This window comes from Camelus dromedarius, chromosome 34 (genome assembly GCF_036321535.1).
Source record: "Camelus dromedarius isolate mCamDro1 chromosome 34, mCamDro1.pat, whole genome shotgun sequence".
Taxonomy (NCBI): domain Eukaryota; kingdom Metazoa; phylum Chordata; class Mammalia; order Artiodactyla; family Camelidae; genus Camelus; species Camelus dromedarius.
The window spans coordinates 16,740,691-16,768,623 of NC_087469.1; the positions used below are offsets into that span (position 1 = coordinate 16,740,691).

General features: G+C 50.8%; 1 protein-coding gene across 4 annotated transcripts; it reads right to left on the bottom strand.

Annotated features, from left to right (window-relative positions):
* Positions 1 to 251: 251 nt before the first annotated feature.
* Positions 252 to 27,504, bottom strand: KCNJ1 (potassium inwardly rectifying channel subfamily J member 1). Of its 4 annotated transcripts, XM_064482214.1 has the most exons (3): positions 27,281 to 27,504; positions 24,287 to 24,398; positions 252 to 2,678 (listed from the first exon to the last, which is right to left on the bottom strand). In XM_064482214.1, exons 1-3 carry the CDS (start codon positions 27,283 to 27,285, stop codon positions 1,539 to 1,541), a joined length of 1,257 nt encoding a protein of 418 aa, XP_064338284.1. In that variant the 5' UTR covers positions 27,286 to 27,504; the 3' UTR covers positions 252 to 1,538. The 4 variants fall into 4 exon arrangements, with proteins under 4 accessions (XP_064338284.1, XP_010984574.2, XP_064338285.1 ...); XM_010986272.3 differs by lacking the exon at positions 24,287 to 24,398 and having other exon boundaries at positions 27,281 to 27,503; XM_064482215.1 differs by lacking the exons at positions 24,287 to 24,398; positions 27,281 to 27,504 and adding an exon at positions 6,876 to 7,518.
* Between the last annotated feature and the right edge of the window lie 429 nt (positions 27,505 to 27,933).

A 27,933-nucleotide genomic window follows, 5' to 3' on the forward strand; every position in this document is an offset into this window, starting at 1 on the left:
GCAGCCGTGGCCACATGATGTGCCAAGACTCACACCGGAGTGTTTTGACAGAGCTGCGTGGGAAGGGGCCTGGCTGAGCCGGGTCCCGCCCTCCTGCGGACAGTGGAGCCAAGATGACGTGTGCACTCTGTTTGCCGTCTTCCCACCCCTCCCACCTCTCCCAAGAGGAAGTCCACCCTCCACAAGAGGATTTTCACCAGTTGATCTGTCACAGTTAATGCACAATGACTGACACCTTGGGCAAGAACGTGGACAGTTTCAGAGATTTAATGTATTAATCAACACACTGAAATATTTTGATTCCTAAGCAGCTTTGAGTACCATCCTCTCCAGAATACATTCGAAACAACGTAGGTAGGGAACAGAACAAGAGTTTGCAGTAAAACCTTCCCCACCAATCAGTCCTTATATGACGTTGGTCTCTGTGTGGAAGACGTGGTGTTGGGCCTCGGAGAAAGGAAGGCCCAGCACTTTCCCCACTGTGGGCTCACATCCCATTCCCCTCCCGTCACGATCCTCCAAACCCTCCACCAAAAAACACAAGGTACATTTTCTCAGAGGCATTAGCAGTCCTTTCCCTTCTAAACTGACTTTGCACCTTCAAGTTCTTCATTGCCTTCTTGGAAGATCAGGAAATACTCTTTTAACAGGTGTGTAGCCCCTGACCCCATCTAACACAAATTGGAAGAAATTTTACCCCCATTTTCAGATTGAGCATTTTTTCCTCACAGGAAGATGCTCATCGAAGTTCTAGCGTGGTGGTTCAGCCTCTGTTGAAATATGTCACGTGAGATCAGCTGGGCTGAAACCCAGCTTGGCTGCAGAGTCTGGATATGCCGCAGAGCAGGCTGGGCTCCGCGCTGCTCACCACGTTGGGTAGGTAGAGGTAGACTCATGGAGTCCACGGACCGAGCCTTTCCTTGCTCCTCTGGAAACCCAGCGTGACCCAGGCCAAGACGGAAGCTCCAACAACCAGGATGGAGGAGGTCAGAGCCTCACCAGTGTCCCCACGTAGCAGTGTTTTTTCTTGTCTTTGACTGGTTCACCTCCCCCAACTTGGGAGACAATCCTTCCGTTGAAAAAAAAAAAAAAACCCAATGTTAAAATAAAAGTGGCTTCTTTCTTTTCAGTAGAATCAAAATGAGAATATAGTTTTCCCCTGATCCTACCTAAAGCTCATAACTCCTTCAGGGAGATTTTTAAAAAGATCTCCTTTGGTCTTTCCATGAGGCTTTGGATGATTTTTTCTGTTCCCATCAACACTGCATGATTTCAAATAAGCCTATTCAAGACGCTATATAAGCTTCTGTGGCTTCCAGATTCCAGATTCCTATAAATCCACTCCATGTTCTAATGCAGTTGCCTTGGAGAGCTGCGTGTCTCGTAGCATCCTGGTTGCAGGCTTCAGGGGCATTGCGCTGGAAGGTTATAAAGGCTCTGGTCATACTTTCATAACCCCGAATTGCTGGCTGTTTCATATTGCTTCTAGTCACTAGGTCCTGTCACGATGCTGCTTTCCTCGTGTGGAAAAGCCACTGTTACATTTTGGTGTCATCTACTTCGTTGACTTCTGACAAGATGAAGTTGGGGTTGTCATAGCCTCTCTTCATCCTGGCTCTAGCATCCTTCTCATTGTAAAGGCACATGGCACAGTGGGGAGTTTCCACTTCCACCGTCTTGCTGAAGTTATGGAAATCCACGCGGTATTTCCCTTCCTTGGTCTTGGATACTATGGGGGCAAAACGGTAGCCCCAGAGGACCTCTTCTGGGACATAGGATGTCCGGACTTGGCAGGTAGCACTGGTTGATTCCACTGTGCCATCTAAAAACACCACTAGTTCAAAGTCCTGCTGGGGCAGGGTTTCCGCGGCCATGTGGAAGAAGGGGCTGCTGTGATCAATGACGTGGTAAATCGTCAGGGGGGAGATGAAGAATAAATTTTCATTTCCTGCATCGACCACAAAGTTGATATTGATCTGGTCCAAGATAATGGTCTCTCCTTCGGGAGTGACTGTGGTCTTCAGAAGCTTTCCGTAAATGTGGCTGCTAATTAGGAGGCTCTTCCGAAGATTAGCCACTCGGATCAGGAGGCAAAGCTTCCCACCCCGCTTGCTGATCACTGCATTCTTGCTGAAAGTAATGGTCTTGGCACGTTTCTTGGGTCTGGAGATCTTGGCTAAAATGGCGCCACACATGAAGGAATTGATGATGACTCCGAGAATAGACTGGACGATCAGCAGAAAGATGGCGGTGGCGCACTGTTCTGTCACACACCGGAATCCATATCCGATGGTGACTTGCGTTTCCAGAGAAAAGAGAAAAGCTGAGGTCAAGCCATTAATGTGCTCCACGCAAGGGGTGTGGTTGACAGAAGGATGGAACTCAGGGAGGTCTTTGTGAAGGTAGGCGACTGCATACCACAGGAGACCGAAGAAGAACCAGCTCCCCAAGAAGGCAGTGATGAAGATGGTCATTTTGTATCTCCACTTGAGGTCAAGCACAGTTGTCCAGATGTCCACAAAAAATATAAGCCTGGACTGCACCTCCACATTGCCGAACTCGATGTTGCACCTTCCATCCTTGGAGACCAGCCTTGCTCTTTGCCGGGAATGCCCCAGGAAGCGAGTGACAAACCATTTCCTCAGATGTTTGAGCATTCTTTCTGTCAACAACCTGGTCTGAAAATACATCGGAGAAAAACAAAACAGAACAAAACGATGTTTATAGTGCTAGTGAACTAGGCGACTCATATGAAGAGTTAACTGTGCAGGAAAAGACCACTCAGCACAGTCTGGGCTACTGATCACCTGGGCAAGCTGGCAGGTCGATTCTGGATAACACAATAGTATTTCCTTTTTTTTCTATAATTCTTATTTTTTATTGAAGTGAAGTTGATTTACAATGTTGGTTTCAGGTGTACAGCAAAGTGATTCAGTTACACATACACACACATATTTTTTTTCAGTTCCTTTTCCATTACAGCTCATTACAAGAAATTGAACACAGTTCCCTGTGCTCTACAGTAGGTCCTTGTTGTTTATCTACTTTATATCTAGTGATGTATATCTATTAATTCCAAATCCAAATCTACCGCTGCCCCCACCACTTCCCCCCTGGTAATCAGTTTTTCTTTTTTAATTTTTTAAAATCAAAAAAAATTTTTAGTTGAAATGTGATCAGTTTACAATGTTGTGTCAATTTCTTGTGTACAGCATTACATTTCAGTCATACATATATATACACACTTTCCTTTTCATATTCTTTTTCATTATAGGTTACTGCAAGATATTCAATATAGTTCCCTGTGCTGTATAGTAGGACCTTGTTGTTTATCTATTTTATATATAGTAGTTAGTATCTGGATGTCTCAAACTCCCAATTTATCACTTCCCCCCTCCCCCACCCTGGGGAACCATAAGTTTATTTTCTAGGTCTATGAGTCTGTTTCTGTTTCGTGAATAAGTTCATTTGCACAGTACTATTTTCAATAGAAACTTTATACTACAAGATCATATTGCTTAAATCTACAGAGAAAAAATAATCACAGAGGTAGAAATGGAAGGAACCTGAGAGAGCATATATTCAAGTGTTCCCTGACCTTAGTCAGTCACACACAGCCTTAAAAATGTTTGTGATAACACAGACACAGAAAACAAATTTATGGTTACCAAAGGGGAAAGGGGACAGGGAAAGACAAATTAGGAGTTTGGGATTAGCAGATACAAACTACTATATATAAAATAGATAAACAACAAGGTCCTACAGTACAGCACAGGGAACTACATTCAATAAATTATAATAACCTATAATGAAAAAGAATATTTAAAAGTGTATATATATATATATATATATATAACTGAACCACTATATATACCTGAAACACAACATTGTAAATCAACTATATTTCAATTTCAATTTATAAAAGAAAGAATATCATTTGATGGCTAAAAAATATTTCTGATAAGAAATTATGACCTGTACTATGATTTATTTGATATTATTATTTAAATCAACTCTCCCTTTTTTTTTAAAATAAATTCAGCCTTGAGCTAAGCAAAAATATCTGTGAAAGCAGAAGCTTGATGCACTATTTACATGTTTATTAATGTAGAGAAATAACTAACTATGAAAAAAAGGCTAATCAATATGCAACCTAAGTCATCGTGTGCTCCGCTACTGGTACACACATGTCAAGAGAAATTATAATCCAGTTCCATTCTCTCATCTAACATATGAAGCAATTGAGAACCTTTTAATGACAGACCCAAGGTCGTGTTTCTAACCAGTGGCAGGATGACAACTAAAGCATAACGTTTGTCGTCCAGAGGAGCCCCACCACACTTCCATCTCAGTTATTACATTTTATATTCTAAAATGAGAGTTCTCTGAAATATTTTAAGACAAGCATTAGTCAATTTCCTTTTTTTTTTTTTTTTTTTTTATTTTGATGCTCGACACTGTTTAGCACAGAGTTCCTCAAGACTGTTTGGTCAAGTCCTACTATAAGATCTCAAAGGTTTTCTCGGTGGATCTACAATCCCGTTCCTACTCTGTCTCCTTGGTATGCCACGATCCCCGGAAGGAACAGTGTGAGGGTCACCATCAGCATCTCACACCTGCCTCCCTGCCCCAGGCAGAAGGGCTGGGGGGTTCTGATGTAAACAACTGCACAGAAAGGGAGAACCGCGTTTTATTCATTCCTCTATGCCAGCTGCTAACATGAACCACGGGCACTTCCTATTTATTCGACAAACATAAATGGAATAATTGAGTGAGTGAATTAAGCCCTTCAAACCAGTATCTGACCCGTGGCCTTATTGATAATATTATTATGGCTTCCATTTTACAGCACAAAACTGAAGGGCTTTCCCCCTCAACAGCCAACAACGTTGAACCCCGCGGTCATGGTCGTAAACACTAGCCTGCCTCCTCCCTTAGGTGTGCCCACCCCACTCCCAAGGTGTGCCTGTCGTGGTTAGCAATGTCTTCGTGGTATTTTGAATCAAATGCAAACATGTTTCTAAATTCGATTTCAAAATCCCCCTTCAAAAATGTGTTTATTCACACAAACTAGGAAGCGAAACCAACTTAGTGATAAGTTTTAAACAAAGGTGATACTCTGCAGTGTCTGGCCCATGGCCTTAAACCAAGCGAAAACACAGAAAGCCGACCCCAGGTAGGAGTGGCGGAGAGAGAGCCACAGCTACAGGGGTTGGAAATTTTAAGGGCAGGTTCTAGAGATGTAGAGAAAGAAACTGTCGGTGGGAGATTAAAGAGCGACGCAGCGCTCAGCGGGCCCTGCCCTCGCCCCGCCTGCCCTCATCGACCTCAAGCCCCCAGAGAGCACTGGGGGCTACGGTCCAAGTGAGGCTCACTGAGGGAAGTCACCTCCTGCCTCCCCAGGCTCTTCCCTTTCCCTGCGCACACCCCGTTTAACCTTGCTTACATCCACAGGCGACTTTCTCCCTCCCTCAGGTTTGTGGAAGCTCATAATGTTTGAAAAGCTCTTCACAGAGTGGATCATCCCTAAAATCATAACTTCCAAAGCCAACCTTTATCAGTGGAATCCACTTCCTCTTTGTCCTACGTGATAATTCCAGAGATGGCGCCTAACACACCAGCCTCTGAGCTTATCTGCCCCACTATTCACTCTCCCTCCAGTCCCACCTACATTCACCTCATTTTGGAGATAAAGAGTATTTCTGTAGAGGGAACTCGTACCCCCTGATTTCTCTCTTCGATGAGTTTGGGCTTCCATGCCTGCATTACTAAGAAAATATTATCTGCCTGGCCTTGCCAAGAGCTGAAACCAAAGCAAGCAGCTTGAAAAGCTTTTCCCAGACCATCCGCACTTACCAACATCTTAAACATGTTTGGACCCGAAGCACCCACAGCCGGGAAATGCAAGAAAGTGGTGTTGGGAGCCGGTCTCTGTATGCAGGCTGACTTCTTTTAAACCCAGCCCAATTTATCGTCGGCTCGGGCCAGTGGACTGATGCTAATTTGTTATTAGCTTGAAAACGTTAATTTGATAGTGGAGTTGTGTCGTTTAAACCAAGGCAATTGGTTGCTCTCAGACCGAGCCCCAGGCTGGGTGTGTATTTTTTCCCCAAACCTCACATGGCTTGAATACCGTCATGCTAAGGCATGACAGACCGCCGGCTGAGGCCCCTGGGCGGCAGGCGTGGGCTCTCCTCCGGCATTTCGCCCCTCCCTCTGCCACGCTCTCCTGCTCGTTCTCCTAGAGTCTGCCTAATGACTTTCCCCAGAAACAGTTAGTTATCGTCCATCTCCCAGCCTATTCCCTGAAATACACGGAGAAACTGAGACTTCCCAGTGTTCACAAAGATACAGTTGAATGTGTTGACACAGACAAGAACGTATTTGTAGGATAAAAGTGAAATCACACCAGGAAGAAACATGACACCACGTTAATCGCTCTGTACAATGGTCCCTGTTACCTAAGAAACTGAGATTTAAGAGCAGCCTTTATTGTTGGATTTATTGTGTAAAATCTGGCATTTACTGAAGGTACTTTGCCCCCGGACTGGGTTAGCCAGTGCTGTTGACTTATGTATTCAAACAGTGAGAAGAATTATACCTAGAGAATGCAAAAATACAGGATAAATTCATCCTCTGAGCAAATGCATCATTCCCAGGGCTGACACACTGTGCACAGCCAAATCCTACTTTGTTTCGACAGTGGCTTTAATCCCATCACTGACAGAGCCAACATGTGTATTTTGAACTATTGGGTAATTAGAGATTGGCCCCAGTGTCTGCATTACATAATATGCACAGTTTTTAGGTTACTTTCTATTGAAATCAGTAAATCTTAATAGCAAGCACAGGGCTGTATGTGAGCTAATATTTACCAAGGTCTTCTTAATGGGCTGGCAAAGCTGGTGCATTGTATTATCGCCATGTTCCTCACTGCTTCAGCATTCTTTTTCTGTAAATAATCCATTCTCAAAAAAATAGACTTTTGATAAACTTTCCAAACATGGAGTGTGTGTGCTTTTTGTGCAGGGTTTCAAAGACAGATAGAACTCCGCCCCTGTTCTCAGGGAGCTGGCAGTCGAAGGGGAAGTGAACGCAGTAAATCAGCAATTACAATGTGGTGTGGTTTGTGTAATCCCAAAGGAGCAGCTCTGCTCAAAGATCTCGATGAGCTGGATGACCGCCTCCTGCAAAGACCCATCCATGGACAGTAAGCACACTTCCGTGTACAGTAGTTTGTGTATCCATCATTCAGCAGCGATGATGTGTTGGTTCTAGCGTGTGTGCTAGACACCGGGGAAGCCGTCCTTCACCAAGTGGGCACGGTCTCTGTCATCCTGAAGACGTTTCTAGTGCAGGTGGGAGATGTAAACGGGCTGATGAACAATCAAACGCAGTATGACACCTGAGCGGTAGAAAACCGTGGGGGTGTCCCAGGAGCGTCCTACATGAGGGCCAGAGAAGTGTCCCCGAGCCCAAGGCCTGGAGGTGGCATTAAAGTTACACGTAGCAGGAGCTCTGTAACTATTTGTTGAATGATGATAAATAGATAACACAATGCCTTTGCTATCACTAACGTGGCCCCTCTAATAGGCATATTTTAGAAGAGACATTTCTGTGCCCTGTCGCCGTGGCTGTGTGCGGGACCAGCGCAGGAGCCTGGAGGAACTGAGAGCCTTGCTGGGTACACAGATGACAGCGTGCTGGGCGGCATCCTGAGACACTGGCTGGACCCACAAGCAAGGGCCGGTGCACCCAGCACTGTGGGGCCACGTGGGATGTTTTCGTTGCAGACCTCGGAGAGAAACTGAGAGCAAGAACGCTGGTCTATTTCTGCCGCCGGGACAGCTCGTGGTGATTCTAAGTCTGAAGTCTCCTCCGGTGAACAGCTCTTCAAATCCTTGAAGATAAATACATCTTCCTCCCGAATCTCCTTTTCTCCAGAAAAGGGCGCACTTCCTTTGCGTCCACCTCCCATGTCAACCTAACCCCTCTTCCTTTTAAGTGAAGTGCCTACAGCTTGGGCTCATTGATGTATTTAAAGAACCGGGATCAAGGATGACCTTCCGTAGGCATCCACCTGGGAACAAGCCATTAGGAACTTGGGGTTCCCTCCCTCCCCCTCGCCCTGCCTCCATCGCACCCCCCAGCACACTCTACCCCCACTACACAGTGAATAGATGCTGCTTTTATCATGTCTTAGAATTACAAAGACTATCATTTCTCTATATGGAGGAAAAAACATTTGCTGTAGCCTGCCTTTTAGTTAAACCTCTTACAGCTCTTGCATAGCCTTGGTTCCTCCAGGACATTTCTGAGAGTCAAGACTGCCTGTCAGAAGTCGAAAAATGGGAGAGATGGGGCCTGAGAGCAGAAGTCAGATGATTTTCTGTAATCCTTTTGCACTGGTGGTGGAGAAGAATTTCAAGCTTCCGTGAAAACTCACTGCTCTGTTTCAAGTCACCAGTCAATCGCGTGAACCCACATTTCTTGAGTTCCTGCCACAGCAAGGCATGGAAAAGACCACGGCGCAAGGTCTGCCTTCTTAGTCATGCCCTCAGGCAGGCTCTCGACTCGCTGAACTTCCTATGTGCCAGGTGTGATACTAGGAACAAAAGAGGTGACAGTCCCTGCGGTCACGCTGCTCACGGATAAGCAGTAATTCAGTAATTATTCAATAATTGCAATGCAGCCGGCTGGCTGCCGTGAAGGGGGCTGAGGACAGGGCTTGGAAGCAGCCAGCAAAGAGGAGATGCAGCCGGCTGGGTGTCAGACTTACACTGTTCAACACACCTTTGCTAAGGAGCTAAAATTGAGCGCATCTGACCGATACCGCAGAGGACTTCCTGTTTTCTATGAAAACAGCCTCAAGCTATTGGAGGAGAGCCACCCAGCTGGGTCTGCAAACACTCAGCACCCCGGGGAGCATCAAGTCAGCCAGTCGCCCAGGCTCCACTTTTCACATCAAAACCCATCGTGGACAGAGGGCGTGTCTCCTTTCTGTTGAGTAATTCAATAGAAGTCATCTCTGATGTCATTGGCTCTGTCAGGCTGCTCACGTGGGGTCGCCATGAGTTCTTCTTAAGTAGAACTTGGCGAGGCTGGTGGAGACAATTTCTCCTGGCCCCGTGGGCCTGTAAAAGGGCGTCTGACCCTCAGGACTCTTCCGGGCTGAATTTGGAAGTGCACTTCAGGGAAGTCCCATCTTTCTCTCGGGCGGGAGGGCGAGGGCTCCTCACAGGTCCCCTTCCCTGTAAAGCCACACGTCTGCTTGTGTCCTGGGGGGGAATGCAGCTCAGGCCTTCCTGGGCACCTGGCTCCTTCCAGAGGAGAGTTTGGGAACAAGAGTCGGGAATGACAAGGTCTGGGGTGTTGGTCTCAGAAGACACCTGGGCTTCTGCAGGCATCTCTGGAGCCAGCCAGTCAGGTAGCATTCTCTGAACAACTGCAGAGGTAACTGCCATGGCCAGGGGACCCATAGAGGGTGGGAGCCCTGGTCCAGAATGTTCACAGCACAGGTAATAACCAAAGGCAGCCAGGCAGAGTGGGAGGAGCTCGGGGGGGGGGGGGGTAAGCGCAGACGTGGACTTGAACCCCAGTCCCGTCTGAACAGCCATGTGACCCGAGCGAGCCCATTTAGCCTCACCTGGCCTCCGCCTTCTCACCTGTGAAACGTCTGTAATGATGGACAGTGGTAGTATGTTCTAAACGCAAGGGCATATGGAAAGCTCCTAGAACATGGTGGCCATGCAGCAAACAGTAACCACTGTCGCTGTTGGTTTACAAACTTAAACTTGTGCAGCAGCTTCACCAGGTGTCCCCAGCCCAGGCCACTGAGGGTCTGCTCTGCAGAGTCAAACAGGCTGTGTGGGATATGACAGCCAGGTGGGGGAAAGGCTTGAGAGAGAGGGACAAATGTGACAATTCGTCGACGTCTGTCAACTCTACGGGCGTCAGAGCCCATCCTCCCCTCTGGAACAGAAGACCCGCAAAAACCAAGCCTGTCTTTATAAAGGATTTGTCTCTCATCAGGGCCAGAGCCTTCTCCTGGGAGGCAAGGACAGGAGAGAGGGAGAGGCTCTTCCCTGGCGAGGCTGAACAGCAGCGGGCTGCAGGGGGGGCGCCCCTCTTCTCTTACTGCGGACGTTAACTGGCATCAGGTGGTGCCACTGGCCGTCTGCGGACGCCCACTGAGGGGGAGGAAGCAGCGCTGCCCTCCGGGGGCTGGCCTGGCGTCCATCTAGGTCTCGGTGTTGTCAGGGGCTGTCCCGGTGCTCACAGCCAGGTCTCGTGGTCTCCTGTCGAACACACTTCACAGCACATCAGCATCAGGCAAGCCCACTTCAAAATCATGTCTGAACGCAGACAAAAACATGAACGTCGTCCAGACCATGAAAGAGACCACACATCCCCCATCCTGGCTGCTGTGAGTGATCCCTGCTTCTTCGCCAATAGCAGCTTTGAGTCTCCTCCTTCTAGAGAGTAAGTTTATTAACACACTCAGTCCTAGAAGTGCCCCTACTTGCTGACGTCTAACCCAGAGCAGACTACGGCTTCCTTAAAGCTTCTCCAAACTGCCTAGAACAAGCCCAAATCCTATTCAAGGACTTTCTAACACTCTCTCAGGCGAGGCTCCCCCAATTCCTCAAGGTGGGTGTTCTCACTAGCTACAAAAAGCCAACTTATCCGACTCCTGGGGAGCTCCTGGTACTCTTTGGCTGAAGGCATTGATGCCCCAAGAGGGCAGAAAAAGAGGTGAAACTGAGAGGTCACAAAGTCATTTTACAATCATTCGGCGAGAACCAGTTCTGTTCCATTGCTTCCAGAAATCGCACTCACGTATGTACACTTCGTATGCTTTTGTATCAGGATGGAAAATGAAGGGCCACATTTAAATATAGAAAATCATTAAAAGGAGATAAATTTTCAAGTTCAGGTTTTAAGGTCTATCTGGGATCATTGGTCATCCTAAGATAATTCTATATTCCTCCACGGAGACCTGAATCTCTCCCTGTTACCAGGGTTGGGTCCCAGCGGAAATCATCAGAAGATGTGACATTCCCACCAGGACAGACAGCCTGGGAGCTAGTGAGGCCGGACCCAAGCCAGGTGTCCGCAGGGTCTCACTCGTCTTTGGTGACTTTGCCGTGCGGTCAGAAACCTGTGCTTTGGAAGCTGACGCTAATTCTGTGTGTATTGGCAGTACTGTTTCCTTACAGCGCTGCACAATGTTTCTTCAAGCTTTTTGGAAAAGTTAGCACGTCTCAGCTCTGCAAAGAAGGACCGAAAGGGGGCCCTTCACCTCTGCCTGGTTCAGGGTCTTGCAGGGAGAGCTGCGCGTCCCGGGGGCCGGGGGCAGTGGTGACTGCAGAGCACTGGAGACGCTCACAGTCAGAGCTGGGTCTTCTTGGCTTTTATTCTAGAGATTTTCGGAGGATTCTAGCTTCTAAACTTCAGGGGGTTCTACGCTTACCAAGGGAGGGCATTGCTTTTTAGGTGCGAGTGGAGCGAGCCAGAGTTAAGAGTAGATAAACCAAGGTAAAAGCAGGGATGCCCGGCTCAGAATGAATGAAGAGAAGCCCTGGGCTGAGAAAAGTCTCTGCAGAGGGTGGAGTGGCAATTAAGGCCTGTGGGGAGGGCCTCAGCCTGCTCCCGGCTGCTCCCGGCTGCGCCCGTCGGCGGCAGCCCGTGTGAACAGCGCCCTCTAGAGCACAATGGCAGCGGTGCCCATGGAGCAGGTGTCCGTCCAGCCACAGGGGGAAATCTCTCACAGCGTGGGTCCTCCACTGGCTTGGTCACTGAGAAGTCAATGTGGACACGAAGCCGCTTGCCTTTGTCTGAAGAGGTGTAGGAGACGAGTTTCAGAGAGTCACGTGTGACTGGAATCTGCAGTGGCCCGAGAGCTGCGGGGACTGGGGTTCCAGGGGTTGGGCTTGGAATTTGCCAAATTGCCTTTGCCAGGCTCGGGACGGGGGTGCAAGCACAGTCAGGAATACACCTGGCAAGACACAACAAACACGGTATCATCTGGAGAGAGAGGACAGGTCCCCGGAGGATCCCGGGTGAACTTCCATTCCATCTGTCGCAGACACAGATGGGACCTTCCACGTAGGAGAGGATGGATGGGTGAGTCCCCAGCCCTCCTGAAAGTCACTGTCCCCACGGTTGAAATCTAGTTTCTGATAAACCTATGACTGAAGATGAAGTTAACGCAAGGATCCAAAGGCATTTCTAGTTTCATGGCCTTTTATTCTCATTACTATTCAGAAGAAATCCATTACAACGTAAATATCATTGTACACGTGTAGACACATAGTCTCACACGGAAGCCAAAACCAGCATGCTCTCAAAAGATAGTATGTGAACAGAAATCACTGCATAGAGTAAGTCATACAACATATGCTCTAGGGTATTAGGGATTTAAAGGAGCTTTTACTGAATCATTTTATAAAGTGAAGAATCATTTTTGCAAATAAAAACATTATCCTTTCACTTGCTTGTCTTGTAAAAGTGTGTGTGTTGGGGGTAGTTTATTTTTCTGAAAACTGGACACATCTGAGAGAAAGTGATGCTTAAATCTTCTCTATCAAGCACTCCACCTGGAGTTTAATAAAAGAATTTAAATGTTTACTGAACATTGTGTTTATTACGTGTGCCGAGACCCCATTATTAGTCTGAGCCTTCTGGGTCTGTGTGGTTTGTGTTGGTATTACATCAATTCAGTCTTTCCAGCCCAGAAACGAATGAATTCCATGTGGATGGGAGGCCCTGAACATCCTTTCCCAAGTGTCTACAGCAAGAAAGTACACTTCATTTTTAAGAAAACGTATGGAATCTCAAACCTTGATGATTTATAAAATAGAGGAATCGTTTAGCTGATGCCTTGAGTTTAGGCACTGGGTCTAGTATTCACGACCCTGTATCTCCCCATTGAGGGTGTGGTGTTGGTCCAGCCCCGCTTGGAGAGACATGCATAGAGAAGGCGCAGGACACCAGGTTCTGGACTTTGGAGGAGGCTCTGGACGCCTCCCAGTCCCACGTTCAAGCTTCTGTTGAAGCTTCCCCATCTCGGCTGCAGCAAGGGCCCCCAAGGCAGGATTTAAGAAGTGGGCATGTGGGGTTCGAATCTTGAGTCGGTCAGTCACCCACAAGCTCTCATTCTGGGTAGGACCCAAACTCTCAGAGTGTGAATGTCCTCCCCTGGAAAGTGAGGACGCTCACATCTATCGCAGACAGGCAGGAAGAGCTCAGACCACACCTGGACGTGGGAAGCGGTCCAGCTAGTCACCCTTCAGGAATGCCACCTCCAGCTCTAGTTTCTCTTCCAAGCCACAGCCGGGCACGGAAGGAAAGCTCCACCGCCTCGTCGTCTGTGATGCCTTTCATTCCAGGCTCCTCTGCACCCGTGTCCAGGCTCCAGGGGCGCCGTGCCTCCCAGAAAGGCGATGAGAAGAGAAGGCTCCAGATTAATGGCAGGCCGGGGGGTGCACGGCAGAGCCTGAGACCCTGCTCCGCCCCGGAGAGCTCCTGAGGGTCAATGATCACGAGCTTTGGCTCAGGTTCTGCCGAGCCACCGGACTTACATTAACGGGGCAGCAAGTCACCCTCCCTCCCACGTCTGAGAGCTTTCTGGGAACGCCCTGGAGGCAGTGGGAGCAGAGCCAACAGCCCCGGTGACTCCGTTCCGTGCCACAGAGCCGTCCTTGGGCCCAAGCCGAATTCCTCTCTTTGGGACTCTTCTTGTCCCCGGCGAGGCCCACCACAGGGGATCCTGTCTGCGTGGGGACACGGCTGCAGAGACAGCCCAGCTGGCTCGTCACAGGCTGCCGAGCTGCTCCAGCTGCTGTCTCCAGCTGGCTCTGCCACTGAGGCAGGAGGCCGAGCGGCAGGGGGGCATCCCCCAGGCGTGGAGCCGGGCAGGGCCTGCAAAGCCCAGGCCTCGCCCAGATCTGCCCTGTAAGGAGGCCAGCGGGGCCCCCCGCAGCCCTGCTGACACACGGCCCCCATTCCTACCCACTCTGTTTACTCACTCATGTGTATAATGCCCTGGAAAAGGGGAAGTGAAATTCCACTTCCCTGCCTCTCCTTTGCCCTTCTGTCAGCAGCAAACCCAATCACAAGAGGCTTGTCTGTCTCAAAAATGTTACCCAACCTCTCTGAGCTGTACTTTTCCCTACTAAATAATGCCTGTTTGTTGCTGAGGGGATTTGATGGAAAATACACATGTCTGCACCAAAAGCTGTCCACAAATGTGGATAGCAGCGTGGTCCATAATAGCCAGTAAGCGGAAAGAACCCAAATCGCAATCCATTGACGAACCAATAAATGGGCTTTGTCCACACAGTGAAGTATGAGTCGACCAAAAAAAAAAAAAGGGAATGAAATACCGATACACGTTAGAACGTAGAAGAAGCTTGAAAACACCGTGCTAATGAAAGAAGCCAGACACGGTGCTGTTCCATTTGTACCAATGTCTAGAATAGACAAATCCTCGGGAAGAGAAAGTTAGCTGGGGAGTTCCCAGCGCGGGGAGGGGAGGAGATGGGCGTGGGGTGTGCCGGCGAATGGGTCTGAAGTGATGGGAAAGTTCTAAAATTGCCAGAGGTGAAAGCTGTCCATCTATACCAAAACTCCACTGTTGTCCACTTTAAATGGCTGGATTGACTAGTGTGGGAATTATATTATATTGTATTGTATTGTATTATATTATACTATCAACAAAGCTGGTACAGAAAACAACCCACGTCAGATACCTCTCACCCAGCAGGGACTCATCAGACCCCCTCCCACCCGCATCCTGCCTCTCCATTTCTTAACCCCCATTTCTTTTCCATCTTTTCCTCCTTCCTCCTCCGGCGCCAGCCAGACACTGCGCCCTCTGCCCTTACGGGGCCGTCGGTTGAACGTGGCCCCCTCCTTCCATAGCAAGAGGCCACTGGGATTCTGGAGACACCACGTCAAAACTATTTCCTTGGTCACAAGAGCCTGGAGGTCAAGCCGGTGTCAGCTCTGACCCAGCACCCCACACACCTCGCAGGCTGGAGGTTGGGATAAAGTCTTGCTCTTGGGAGCGTGAGCCGGGTCTGTGGTCCCTGAAGCCTGGTGGGCCCACGGACCCCCGAGCTGTCTGACGGGACGCCCGGAGGTGGGGCAGGAGGGTATTCATGTGGCTTGGGCCTGGACCCCCGCCCCATGGCCCGTGGCCCGTGGCCCCTGGCCCCTGGCCCGTGGCACTCCCTCACTCCCTCTCACACCTCATTCTCCCCCTCCCTTTCCTTCCTCTCATACTTTTTTTTTTGTCTTGGATTTTGTTCCCGGCCCGTAGACCCGGTCCCGGTCCTGGAGTCAGTAACACTAGTGATGCAGCTGTGATCTAGGCCCACCTCTCTGGAGACGCGGCAACCTCACAGAGTAGTCAGAATCCCCTCGGACCATTTAAACCCCTCGTTGGCCCACCTTCCCCGCAGATCATTCTTTCCCTTCAGCCCCCACACACATAGCAGGGAGAAAGGGGTGTGAAGCCCAACTGGGGTGGTGGGGGGTCTTTGCTGCTCCCCTGGTGACAGCTGGGGGGAGCTGTGTGGAGTCCAGATTCTCTTAAGGGAGTGACAGGAAACCATCCTCTGTACGTTCCCAGAGCTTGGCCGGGCCCCTTTCTCAAGGGCAGGACTGGACTTCCATGTGTGCCTGCCCAACACAGGCCACCATCGAGAGCAAGAATGGCCCCGGCCACCCCCGCTATTTGCAGGAGCCGACCTGAAACAACCTCGCCTGGACCGCTGCAGATGGTGGCGACGACACACTGTCAGGACCAAACCTGGATCAGCATCCTAAATGATGCTTTGTAGGGGAAGAAACCAAAGTACAGCCCTGTCCTATGATGAGCACTAATTCCTACGGAAAAAAAAGGAAAACGAGGCCAGTCCCTCTGGAGACCGCGTGCCGGCGCCCCGGCGTCTCCGGCCTTGAACACCTTGTCTGGAGTCGGACTGCAGTTCCAGCTCTGCTGCAGAATGATGCCTGCCTGTGCGTCTACAGAGCTAATTCCCCAGTGTAACTGATTAAACCTGGGAACGAAACAAAACAAAGCGGAAAGCAACGAAGAAAAGCTTAGGGGCAATAAAGACCACGGAGCTCATTGTGAGTTACGCTTGCTTTTTCACTTTTTCTTCTTTTTTCTTTTCCTCCTCCATCCATCCTTCCCTCCCTCCCTTCCTGTCTCTCTTGCTGCTCTGCCCAGACCCACATTATAGAACCAAAGCTGCTGTTTCCAGGCCCACTTTTCCTGCCCAGCCACACTCCCAGTGTCTGTACCCATTTTCGGTGATGGGCTTTTGCAGCATCACGTTAGTCCGGCCCCGGTCCCCTTGCTCAGGCTCCCCTGCACCGCCCTGGCCCAGATGGAGAAGAGGGGGTAGAAGGAAGGCCCCCGAGGAACTGCAAAGAGACAGACAGCTGGGCTGAGCACTGACCCAGATGCTGGCTTCCCGGCCCCTGTGAGGTGTGTGGTCCAAGCCGTGGGCAACGCTAAGACTGAAAGCTTCATTGCAGAAGGCCAGCGGGTGGGGTTGGCAAAGCAAACAAGGGGGTTCAGCAGGTGTCAGGAAGGTAGAGAGCGGCCAGTCGTGAGGTGAGGGAGACTCGGGTTAAACCCGCTCCCTCCACTTGCCAACAGGACGAATTACTTGGCTTCTCTGAACCTGAGTGTCTCCAGGAAGGTGGAGAAGAGAGCGCCTGTTTCACGGGCCAAGGTAGGAATCAGTGTAAGAACAGACGGCAGCGGGTCCAGCACGTGGAAACCTCGCTGAGGTCACCTTCCCCCCGCGCTGGGCAGAGCTGCGGAGCCTTCGGGAAGACACGGTCAAAGGTTGCGTTGGCATTTGGGGAATAATTGGAACTCCCAGGTCCGGATTTGAGCAGGCGGCTGGCTCTCCTGCCTGATCCACGCCTGGGCTCGGAAGTGCCCAGAGGAGTGGCAGAGGAAACGCAGGGACAGGCGTGCGGTCCCGCTGGAGAAGATGCCAGGCCATGGGACGTAGTCTTCTGCCTCCACTACCCCCATCTTCCCAGCCTCTTCAAGAAAGCTCTCCCACAAGAGCCTCTGGGAGGGGGAGGCAGTGGGCTCCGGGCTGCTCTAAGGGGCCTACAAGGAACATTTTTGCACACATGAAGCCCAGAGGGAGAAGACTTTGTTTATCTGGCTGCTGGGGGAAAATAACAGAGCCAGGGAGAGCGGGGAGGCTACAGATGAAGAAGGAAAAGATGGCGCAAAAAACAATTCGATTAGATTAGCCATGGAGATCCAGTTGTGCCAGAGCAATTGAATTTCCTCTGAGGTTGGCATGACCAGCCTTCCAGAAGAAGAGGCAGCTGGAGCACACGGCTTGTGATTGACGCCTGGCTCCTTCCTTCCTCTAAAGGCTCTTGGCTTTTAGAAGCCCTGTGACCTGGGCTAAGGGTAAGAGGTGTCTCTCCACCAGGCATCTTAGGCTGAAACCCTTGCTCTAAAAAAAATCTTCCTAGCAGCCGCTTCTTTTCTTTCTTAGCACCAAATACAGCTTATTACATATGTATTTTGTTTAACGTGCGCCTTTGTCCGCTCTGTCAAGGGCACAAAGTTCAAGGAAACCTTGATTGAATCTTTCTTCTTCTCTCATCCCCACAGCCAGCCATCAGCAAGTCTTCCCTGCTCTTCCTGCGAAATGCACTCGAAATCTCTCTGTCCAACTCGCTCCATCTCCACAGCTGCCACTATGGTCCAAACCACCATCCTTGCTTTAGCTGCAGAAATGGCCTGCTCACTCTCTGCTCTCTCTCCTCGCACATTCCCCAGCGTCAGAGGCAGGTATTAACCGGGTAGGTCAGATCCTGCCGCTGCCTTGCCGAAGCCTCTCTTTGCTCCCCTCTCCCTAAAGACCTCCAGGTCCTACACAGCTGCTCTCCCTAGACCCACGTCCCATCACTGTGTTTCCGCCAAGTCTGCTGCTCAGACCATGAGCCACGCCCCCACCTCTCCGCCCAGTTCTTTCCCACTGGCTGTTCCCTCCTTTGGGACTGCTCTGGCTCCTCCACGTCACTGGGGACTCAGCTCCGTCGTCACCGCCTCTGAGAACCTTTCAGCTTCCAGTCCCAGGGGACATCCACCGCCTCCATCAATTCCGCTGCTCCGTTCTGTTTTCGCTTTTTCCATCTCTGATCGCCATCAGATGTCATCTTGTTGTTTACTTCTCTGTTTACTCTGTGTTCCCTTCTTGTCCACCTCCCCGCTAATGGAATGTGCATTCCAGGAAAGCATCCTGTCTTACCTTGCTCGGAATTCTCAGCACCCAGAGCCACCATTAGAGAAACTCTACGAATAGTTCTTGAAAGAGTGAGAGTTCATGTCCCCTCCTGGCTGGAACGTGGTCTGACCTGTTCACCACTTTCTATCCGACGCCACCCACTGGGCCTCCATGGTCTCTCTGAAGAGAGACACAAGCTATTTTCCTCCAAGGTGCAACTGAACACGTTTTTACTTGACCACCCAACTAATGACCAAAAAACATTCAATGATGGTGCGACAATGACGCGTGGTGAGTTCATAAGTGCCAAGGCTAAGAGGTGATGGGAAGATAGTGCTGGGCTTTTTTTTTTTTTTTTTTTTTTATTGAGGTGTAGTTGATTTACAATGTTAGTTTCAGGTGTGCAGCAAAGTGATTCAGTTGACATATACATACACACATATATATTTTTTCTTTTCAGATTCTTTTCCTTTATATGTCATTACAAGAAATTGAATGTAGTTCCCTGTGCTCCACAGTAGGCCCTTGTTGCTTATCTATTTTATATATAGTGATGTGTGTCTATTAATTGCCAACCCCTAATTTATCCCTCCCTGCCCTACCCTTTGGTAACCATGGTTTGTTTTCTACGTCCATAAGTCTGGTTTTGATTTTATGGCTCCGTGCTGGGAGCTGGGGATACAGCAGGAACCAGACTGGTACTCAGGGAGGTGGAGAGAGCTGGACAGATAACAGAAAGGAACCAAGTAAACAGGGTAATTATAGATTGTGATAAGGGCTAAGAAAGCCACAGCCACTGGGGTGACCTTGACAAGGAGCAGTGCGTAGAGGGTCCTGGGAACCCAAGAGGGTGGGGGCAGCAATGCCAAGACGAGAGAGGACAGGTCCTCCCCCAGGCCGGGGTCCAGCCGAACACGGCCTCCTCCCAGGCCTCGCCTGCTGGCTCCTGCCTGCGGTTATAGCATTTCAGGTGGACCTAAGAAACCAAAGGAGACCTGCCTCCACCTCAGGATGGGCACAAACCAAGCTGCAGTTTCCCCATTTGTCAAACAACAATAATAATATATGTACCTCCCAGGGCCATCGGACAGATTAAATGGCACTGGTTTGAGATAGTTCCGGTGGATGAGTGACGAACTATACAAAAGTGAATTGGAATCGCAGCAAGAGGGAGTTCAGTTAGACGAAAGGAAGAACTTTGTGATGGAAAGGATGACCTGATGCTACAGCAGGTTTCCAAAGACGAATCTTACCTACACTGATGACTTAAAAGAGAAGAAATAACTATCCGTCTTCCGTGAGTGCCCCGCACGACGTAGGCTTCCCAGTGTGGCGCGAATAAACGCAGAAATGGATGAATTTTTAAATGGAGACGTGACTTGCAGAAAGAAGCAGCTTAAAGAACTCAGGAAGTTGCTAGTACTATGTCAGGAATTCCAGAAGGTTCCCTCTGAACAAAACTGAAGGCACCGCCCATTGGGCCACACGCCACACTGGACCCACCGAGACCAGCGGACCCAGCCCCCCGTGGACCAGCTCGTGTGACTGGGCTCCCCCGAGGCGGTCACTTCCCTCCCGGGGACGCGGGGCCACGTTGCTGGGTCGGCCTGGAAGACTTTGAAAAGTAAAAGCCCGCTCTGTGCCCTGCCTGGGGTTAATCTTGCTCGCTCCAGGGCAGGGAGCGGCCGGGGGGCAGAGGGAAACCCGGCATCTTTGGGCAGGTGTCCTGCTTTCTCTCCAGCCCTGGTCACAGCAGGGCCTGGAAATGGCCCAGCATCTGGTCTCTAGTCACCAACAAAATGTGTATGCTGTTTACTGTGTCTGCGTTTGGAAATTAGCCTGCCTGGGGCCTGGCTGTGGGAGTCCCTCACCCACCTAGCTAAGCAGGCAAAGACAGGACCCACTGCGCGGCCGGCTTCTGCCCAGGCTCCACCCGAGCGGAGCAGGCGGCCGAGGGGCTTAAAGAGGTCCCTGGGAGCTGCAGGAGGCAGTCAGGGCCCAGGCAGGGGGTGGGGTCTGTTGGGATGGGACACTAGGAGAATTGTGCCAGAGCCTTGGGGACCGAGCCCCACGGGAAGGAGGAGGCAGCAGGGCGAAGTGGTGGGGGCTCTGCGGAGTGGGGAAGCCTTGACCACTGGCTGCGTGGGGTCATGGTACCTCTGGGGTGTCTGGGGCCTCAGGCAGAGAGGAAGCTGCGAGGTTCCTTTATGGGGAGGACCCAGGTAGCCTGAAGATAGGCTCAGCCAGGGGAGGTGCCGGAGTGGCTGTCTCTGGTCCACACTTAAACTTAGAAGCATCTGTCTGCCCCTTCAAGATCACGGGGTCTCACCCTTGAGCTGCAAGAACACAAGACCAAGAGTGAGGGGCTCAAGCTGTGCCCCCTCCCAGGACCCATGGTTGGGAAAGACTCCAAGGTCACCCTGCCCGCAGGTAAGTGGCCCCCGAAACCCTCCCCGAGGGGCAGACTTGGCCCCCATTTGTACAAGGAATGGAACCATTTCCCTCTGAATTCCATCCTGCCTCTCAACACCTCAACCCTCCAGCTTCCCCGCTGTCTAACCTGGCCCTCAGGCTAAGGCTGGAATCGTCTGTCCTCTCGCCCTCAGGAGGCGTGGGAAGACCAGCCCTTCCCACGCACTGGAGAAGGCAGCTTTACCCACATCCCTGGGCGACCTCAAATGACAGCCCACTTCCCGGGGTCCCTTTCCTGTCATTGTGGTCCACGCCTGGGGAGTGGCTTGCCCTCGTCATGCCCTGAGTGACGAATCTCTCCGCTCACATCACTCCCAGCACAAGCCTGGCCTGGGCCCCCTCCCCTCCCCACACCCCCCTCACTGCCACGAGGACCTTGAAGAAGCATCTTTGTAGAAATTCAAAACTTCCAACAGCACCACAGGCCAAAGGAAAGCGTGTATTATAAAGAGGTGAATAAAATCTGAATCCTGCACACATTTCTCTCCACTTCTCAGCCAGCCTCTTTCCCCGGTCGGGACAGCAGTGAGTGTCCGCACTGGCCGAAGGAAACCTCACTCTCTCACAAAGGAGACCTTGGACAAAGGAGCCCAAGAGCCCCAGACACTAAAGGGGTGCTCGGGATGGTCCAGGTAAGCCCCCTGAGTTAGGGTCTCAGAGCTGCCCTCTCCTCTCCATCGAAGGGGATGGAGCAGCTGGGAGAGGGGTCGAGCCTTCCCTCCCGGACCCCTCCCACCACGGGGCAGCCCTGGGTGGGATGGGAGAGGCCAGCCCCATCAGGTAGAACGTGCCCCGCTCATGCCTCCTGCCTGTCCTCCCGTGATCCAGAACCGTCTGCAAGGCAGGGAGTGTGGAAAAGCCCAAGGAAGCATGGGCACCCCTAGAGGTGGTCTGAGGCCATCCTCTGACTCCTCCTGTGACTTATCTCCAGATCCGATCAGAGCTCCCTCTACCCCATGCGTAATTCATCAGCTGTCTGACCCCCTCACGGCGTCTGAGTACCCAGACCCCTGACATGGCCGACTGCCTTCCAGCACAAGACTGGGGTTACTCTTATCTCTCCGAACATCACATTGACTTGGACACATTTCAGGGAGTCTTTTCCTGTGAGAAGTTAGCAACTGCTATTCAGAGTTTCCAAGCTCTGTCCAGCTCCTCAAGGACAAATGGCAGATCTGGACCGAGCCAGAAAGCTCCCGAGAATTTAATCAAGGGCAGCGAAGCGTGAGCCTTGCCCTAGGGTAGTCACCTGAGAGAGCCGTGGTTGTTCCAGCTGCAAAGACAGCATTAACCTGTTGCTTTCAATGGTATTACGTTGCGTACTTAAACCTGCTGCCTGGAGGTGGGGTGGCACATTGATCCCCCCTCTAAATGCAATTCCTGAACCCCAGCCAAGAAACATTGGTGTTTGCACAATTGGAAGAGAGACAGGACCACTGGAAAAGGCTAAATAAATGGAAATTTCTGGCTTGTATTTCAGAGTATTCGAGGAGAGTCTTCCCTTCACACGTAAGTGGGGGACCTGCTGCAGTGAGAGTCCCCGAGCAGGGGAGCCCACCGCAGGACGGAGCCTGGGCGGCAGACCCACGCCTGCCGAGGCAGACGGCTGTCCTCGGGGAGCCGCCAAGGGGAAAAGCAGCCGGCTTCTCTGAGGGAGGGAGTTACCCACCCGAGGTGATGCCGGGGGGCTCTGAGCAAGTCTTGTGTCTTCCTAGGTCTCAGTTTCTTTCTTCACATGATGGCGAGCTGGACCTGATAAGCCCTTGGAACGATTGTGTAAAGTTGGTTTCAGTGTTCTGGTTTGTAATGTGATGGGGTTAGATTGGGTTTTATATTAACTGTCAAAGCCCTTAGAGTTTTCAAGAAGGAACTACTTTGGGTGGGGGGTCTTTGGACTCTCAGTGGTCTTTAAGTTGCCCATTTTCTGCATTATTCTTCATACTATTCTTCTAACAGAACCAGGAGTTTAGGGGTGATTTCCCTTTGTCTGCTCAGGGTTCTGACAAGGTCACAGCAAGGGAGGGGACACTGTCCCCGAGCCTCCCTCGTAATCAACCCAAAGGGTGGTTTAGGGTCACTCCATCTGGACCAGAGACTGGACTCTTACGAGCCCCTTGACCTTAGGTTATTTTTTGTTAATTGTTGAGTTTTCTAGATCTGCCTCCTATATGCCTCCAGGTGAATTTTTCCTTCAACCTTTTTCTTTCTTTTTTTTTTTTTTTTTTGAAAGTGCTTGTTTTTAATTGTTCTATTTTTCCAGTCTCCACACACACTCCCTGCTTGCTCATGAAGATTAGGAACTACACAATCAAGCCAACCACTTTGCTGTTTCTAGAGCAGAGCAAATATTACTCACGAATCATGTATGTTCCAGGAGACCGAGCAGGGAAGGTCTGGGTCCTGCTCTCTTTACTTCTGGCTTCAGTCTAAGTCATCACTGTCCTGTACTTTCTTCTCTGAACCTATAAAGTTGCAATGATCTTATTGGCCTTTAGTTGAAGGTAGGTGGTCCCTTTCTGCTGTTCCTTGACCAGCTTATCCGGCCGACCATCACCTCCACCTCTGAAAATGCCCATTTGATGTGGGGAAAAGAGAAGGTGGAAAGGGAGTGGGAAGAGATAAATTGGGAGTTCGAGATTTGCAGATACAAACTACTATATATAAAATAGATAAACTACAAGTTTCTTCTGTATGGCACAGGGACTATGTTCAATATCTTGTAGTGACCTATAATGAAAAAGAATATGAAAACGAATATATGTGTGTACATGTATGACTGAAACACGATGCTGTACACCAGAAATTGACACAACATTGTAAACTGACTATAGTTCAATTTAAAAAAATGACTAGTTAGAATTTTTAATGATTCTCAATTATTTGGCAAATGGATTTCTGTGCCAATAAATTCATTCACATGTGACTTGAATTAGCAACACAACGCGCATTCTGGCACATTCTTCTCCAGCCTTAAAGAAATGAAGCTGCAATCACTTTGAATCCTTATCCGAACCCCAGGGGTTCCTTCAGCTCCAGGCAGAAAAGCTCTAGGAGTGTCTGGAAGTGGCTACACTGACCTGAGTCTCTCTGAACTCAAACCCCAAAGTGCTGCTTTTTCCAGACGTTCTGAGCTGTGAGTTCTCACGCACCAGGCCAAGGCATGCTCCCACCTGCCAAGCGGAAGGAGGAGGGACACCCGGCGGACCCTGGAGCCAGGGGCGCGGGTCTGAGTCCCAGCTCTGCCGCTCGCCACCTGTGCCACTTGCCCCACAGCTTCTCCACCAGTGTGACCACCGAGCGCGTGTCACGTGGACCCGGACACTGAGCCCCTCGGCCTGGAGGCCAGGGAGGGCGTGGAGTCGGTAGCTGGGCCTCAGACGGCAGCCTCCCCACTCCCACAGCAATGGGTAACTGTCTCACCACCATCCTCATGTACCGGGTGGCTTTTTGGGAAAAACAACTGAAGTCCCTTCCCTTTGTGTCTGACATCTTTACCTCTGGGCAAAATGGGGCTAAAAATGGTACCTACTCACAGGAATCACGCGCAGGAAAGACTCCGAGTCTGGCTCAGTGCAGGCAGGGAACACGCTGGGGCACTTGTGCACAGCGCTGCAGGGGCCTCTCTCAGCCATTCTGTCACCATCTCTGATGACGAAGAAATGTTCACACATCGAGACACAGGGGAGTCATCCCGGCTTATATACGGGTTAACTTGAATTTGATGCAAACTAAAATAGCCTTTTTTGTAGCCTCTCCAACATACATTGTCCATCTGCTTTAATTATTAAAGAAAAGGACACGCTGACCAGAAGTAAAGAAATGTCTGCGTTAAAAATAAAGACCGGCCCCTCTTCCTGGGACGCCGACACCAGGCTGGTCCTCCCAAGGCCGTACTGGACGTGCTGATCTGTTTTTTTTTTTTTGTATATATACATAAAAAATATATCCCTGACCTGTTTAATGCTTCTTTGTTCTGACAAGATACAAACCTGTGCTGAAAACCCTGCTTCTCCGGAGCGGTTTCTCAGAGTGACCTGGGACGTGGGCCTCCGGGTTAGCCCTCAGTTTGGCGCTTACGGATTATTTTTGTCAACATTGATATTGTCTCAGGTTTAAGCATGCACGGTAGGGAGGGACACATCTTCTGGCCTGTCTCCTAAGAGGTGACAGTGGGGCGCAACAGAGATGCAGGGCGATGCCTGGTCTAGGGCCTGGCCCTCAGGGGACAAGGAGACAGAGACGCGCCTCCCTGGGCTGGAGATGCTCCTTCCCCGCGGACAGGCAGGCACCGACCTGGGTGGTCAGAAGAGCAAATGACCAGAGGCTTCATTTCCGAGGAGGAGGCCCTGAAAAGCCAGTGCCCTGACCCACATGGTCCCTGACTCCCCAAAATGTCCGAGGCCACCAACTCATCTCTCTGTGCCCAGGAGGCCATTGCAACGCGGCAGGGGAGGTGCAGAGAAAGCGCTCTCCTCCACTCAAGTTTGCTCATCACGTGGCCTTCGGGGAAATTTCCAGAATGAGCCCCGCCAACCTTCAGGTTCCCGTGTCTGGGCACCACTTTGTTGTGGCAGCCAGTCTCCCCTAGACGCGTGTGTTCCACCTTTTAGCCATTTCCTAACTGCTTTCTTGGCAATGGGTTCACCCCACCCAGCCCACCGTGCACTCTGCACGCAGAGCAGCCTTTCTAAATTGTCAGTGTGATGGCACGTGGCTTCCCACGACCTTCAGGATAACTGCCGGGCTCCTGGCCACCACACATGGGGTCCCTCATCACAGGCCCTCGCCCTGCAGCTCCATCTTCCTTCTCCCCGCCCCAGCCACGCCAGCTCGCATCCCCTGCAAACACCATGCTCTCTCACGCCTCTGTGTTTCTGTAAATGCTATTTTCTTGTTCAGGAACGCCCTTCCTCCTGCCCCCACCAGGCTCCACCCTTCCCACCCAAGGGGTTTGGGGTCACACTGCCGTGAGGCCTTCCACAGGCAAAATGGGACGTCCTTCCCGAGCAGGCAGTGATCCTACCATCACTGCACCGCGGCGTCTGTCCTGCTGGAGTGTAACAGCCCGTCTGCGCGCACGTGCCCCCCGCGCTGAACGTGCCGTGAGAACAGGGCCCAGTCAGCGATTTCCCAGGATCTCGCAGAGCTCCCAGAACATAATGCGTGCTCATTATCAGCTCGTTGAAAGGCAAAGGAGGAAAACGCCTGTATGTCTAATAATGATATTAATGAGGAAGGCAGTAATGAAGAGAAGAAGTAGTCATGATGAGCATCTTAAATCGTAGCACCAAAAGGAGTGAAATTTGGGGCAAGCTCAGGACGTGCAAGCAATTCCAGTGAGAACTCAAAGAGAAGGGGTTAGGAAGCATTCACTCCGCGGAAGCCACGGGGCAGGTAAGAGGCAAGGCATGTGATCAAAGCTGAATCCTTGGAAAATCACCGAGCCATGAAAAGGTCCGGAGTAGATTTACAACCCATCGCACAAAAAAATGAATTGCTGGGAAAAGGAAAAAAGACACGCATGAGAAATTCTGAGTCTCGGCTCTGCAGGGCATTTCTTGGCAATTAAAGCATCTTATACACTTGAAAAACAAGTCAGAGAAAATCAAAAGCCACCAACAACATCCAAGCTCCAGGAACCATTCACAAGTTACCCCAGATACCCCAATACCCCAGACCATGCGTTTTGAGAAACTGAAGCTGACCGAGCGGGGATCCCTTTTCACAACCCAGCACAGAGTAAGGCATCGCGAGCCAAGCCCATGACCGAAGGGCACCTGCCAGCCGGCTGGGTAAGTCCTTGTCGAAAGTGGTGTCCTTACCACAATCACCATGCTTGGCCTCATTTTGTATGCCCAACTACAGAAAAAAGCAAACACGTTTTTCCTAAAGCTTGCCAATTGCAAAACACAGACATCTTCTGAGCGACTATGTGCAGCATCTCTGTGACATGGATGTTTGCAGAAAGAGGCTCCACACTGGTCCCTCCCTGGGCTTGTATCAGGGGAGCACAGAGAACCGCTGCCGTCCACCACACAGAGCATCTGTCACAGTGGTATTTAGGGAGCTGAACAAATGCTGAGGAGTCCAGATGCCTTCGCCTGGAATCATGCAGCATTTAGTCGAAGGAAGGAAAGGCAGTTTTGGTGCAGGTAAGGGGAGCACCTTACAGGCGCGTTTCACCCAGACAAAGCCTTCAGCCTTTTCCACCACAGACCTCGCTTGCATCCTTACCCCCTACCTTAATGACAGTGAAGGCTGGGAGAGGTCAGCTCTTGTAAGAGCTGATGCCCTCAGGGACAGAAGCCCACGCACAAGTCCACCACCAAGAGAAGACCGTGCCACTGATGCTCAGGGCTGTGAAACCAGAAGACCCAGAGCACTGAGTGAGTGAGTTAAAACCCCACTCTTATCCCCCAGAGCAGTGGACAGTCCATCTAGCTTTGAGGTAGGGGAAAGACAGCTAAATTTCCACCGGAATTAACTCCTTTTTCCCCAAAAAGGCAATGTGGCCTTTCTCCCCTTACCTCATGGATTGCCTGCGTGAATGCAGGGACAAAGCCTCAGTCTCTTGGTCCCCCAGAAAGCAGCCGGGTCCTTGACATGCACCTTTGGTCCGAGAGTTTGGATGGCCGGGGCAAGGGGCCCTGGGGCCCTGTTGGCTTTTATGAGTCTGTGGGTCAGCTCAGACCGGCTGCCAACTCATCTGTATGCAATGGCTCTCAAAGAACACAGTTTACTCAGAACCGGATCCAACAGGAGGAGGCGTGGTAGTTAAGTGGGCCGGACACACCAGAGGTGTCGAGCGGCCAGGGCTAATTGAGAGGGGTTTGTTTATGGAGCCCTGGCTTGGAACCAGGGCGCTCCTGCTGGCAGTGTCCCGGCCAGATGTGGGCCCACCAGCTAGACGCTCCCAGGTGGGGGTGCGGGGTCCCCAAGGAGTCCTTCTGAAGCCTCTCTGGCTCAGTGACTCCCTCAGCAGCCACAGGTCAGGCTGACCTGACCTTCCCTTGCGGCCATTCTCTGCCGCATCGGTCCCAGTTCAATGCAGAGCTTTGTAGCCAAGCAGTGGAGTCAGGGCAGGAGGCCCTGCTCCACCAGGGTCTCACCTAGGGCAAGTTCTGAGGTTCTCACGATGGAGGCCTGCCGCGGGGAGGGAGGCCATGGATGTACTGGGCTT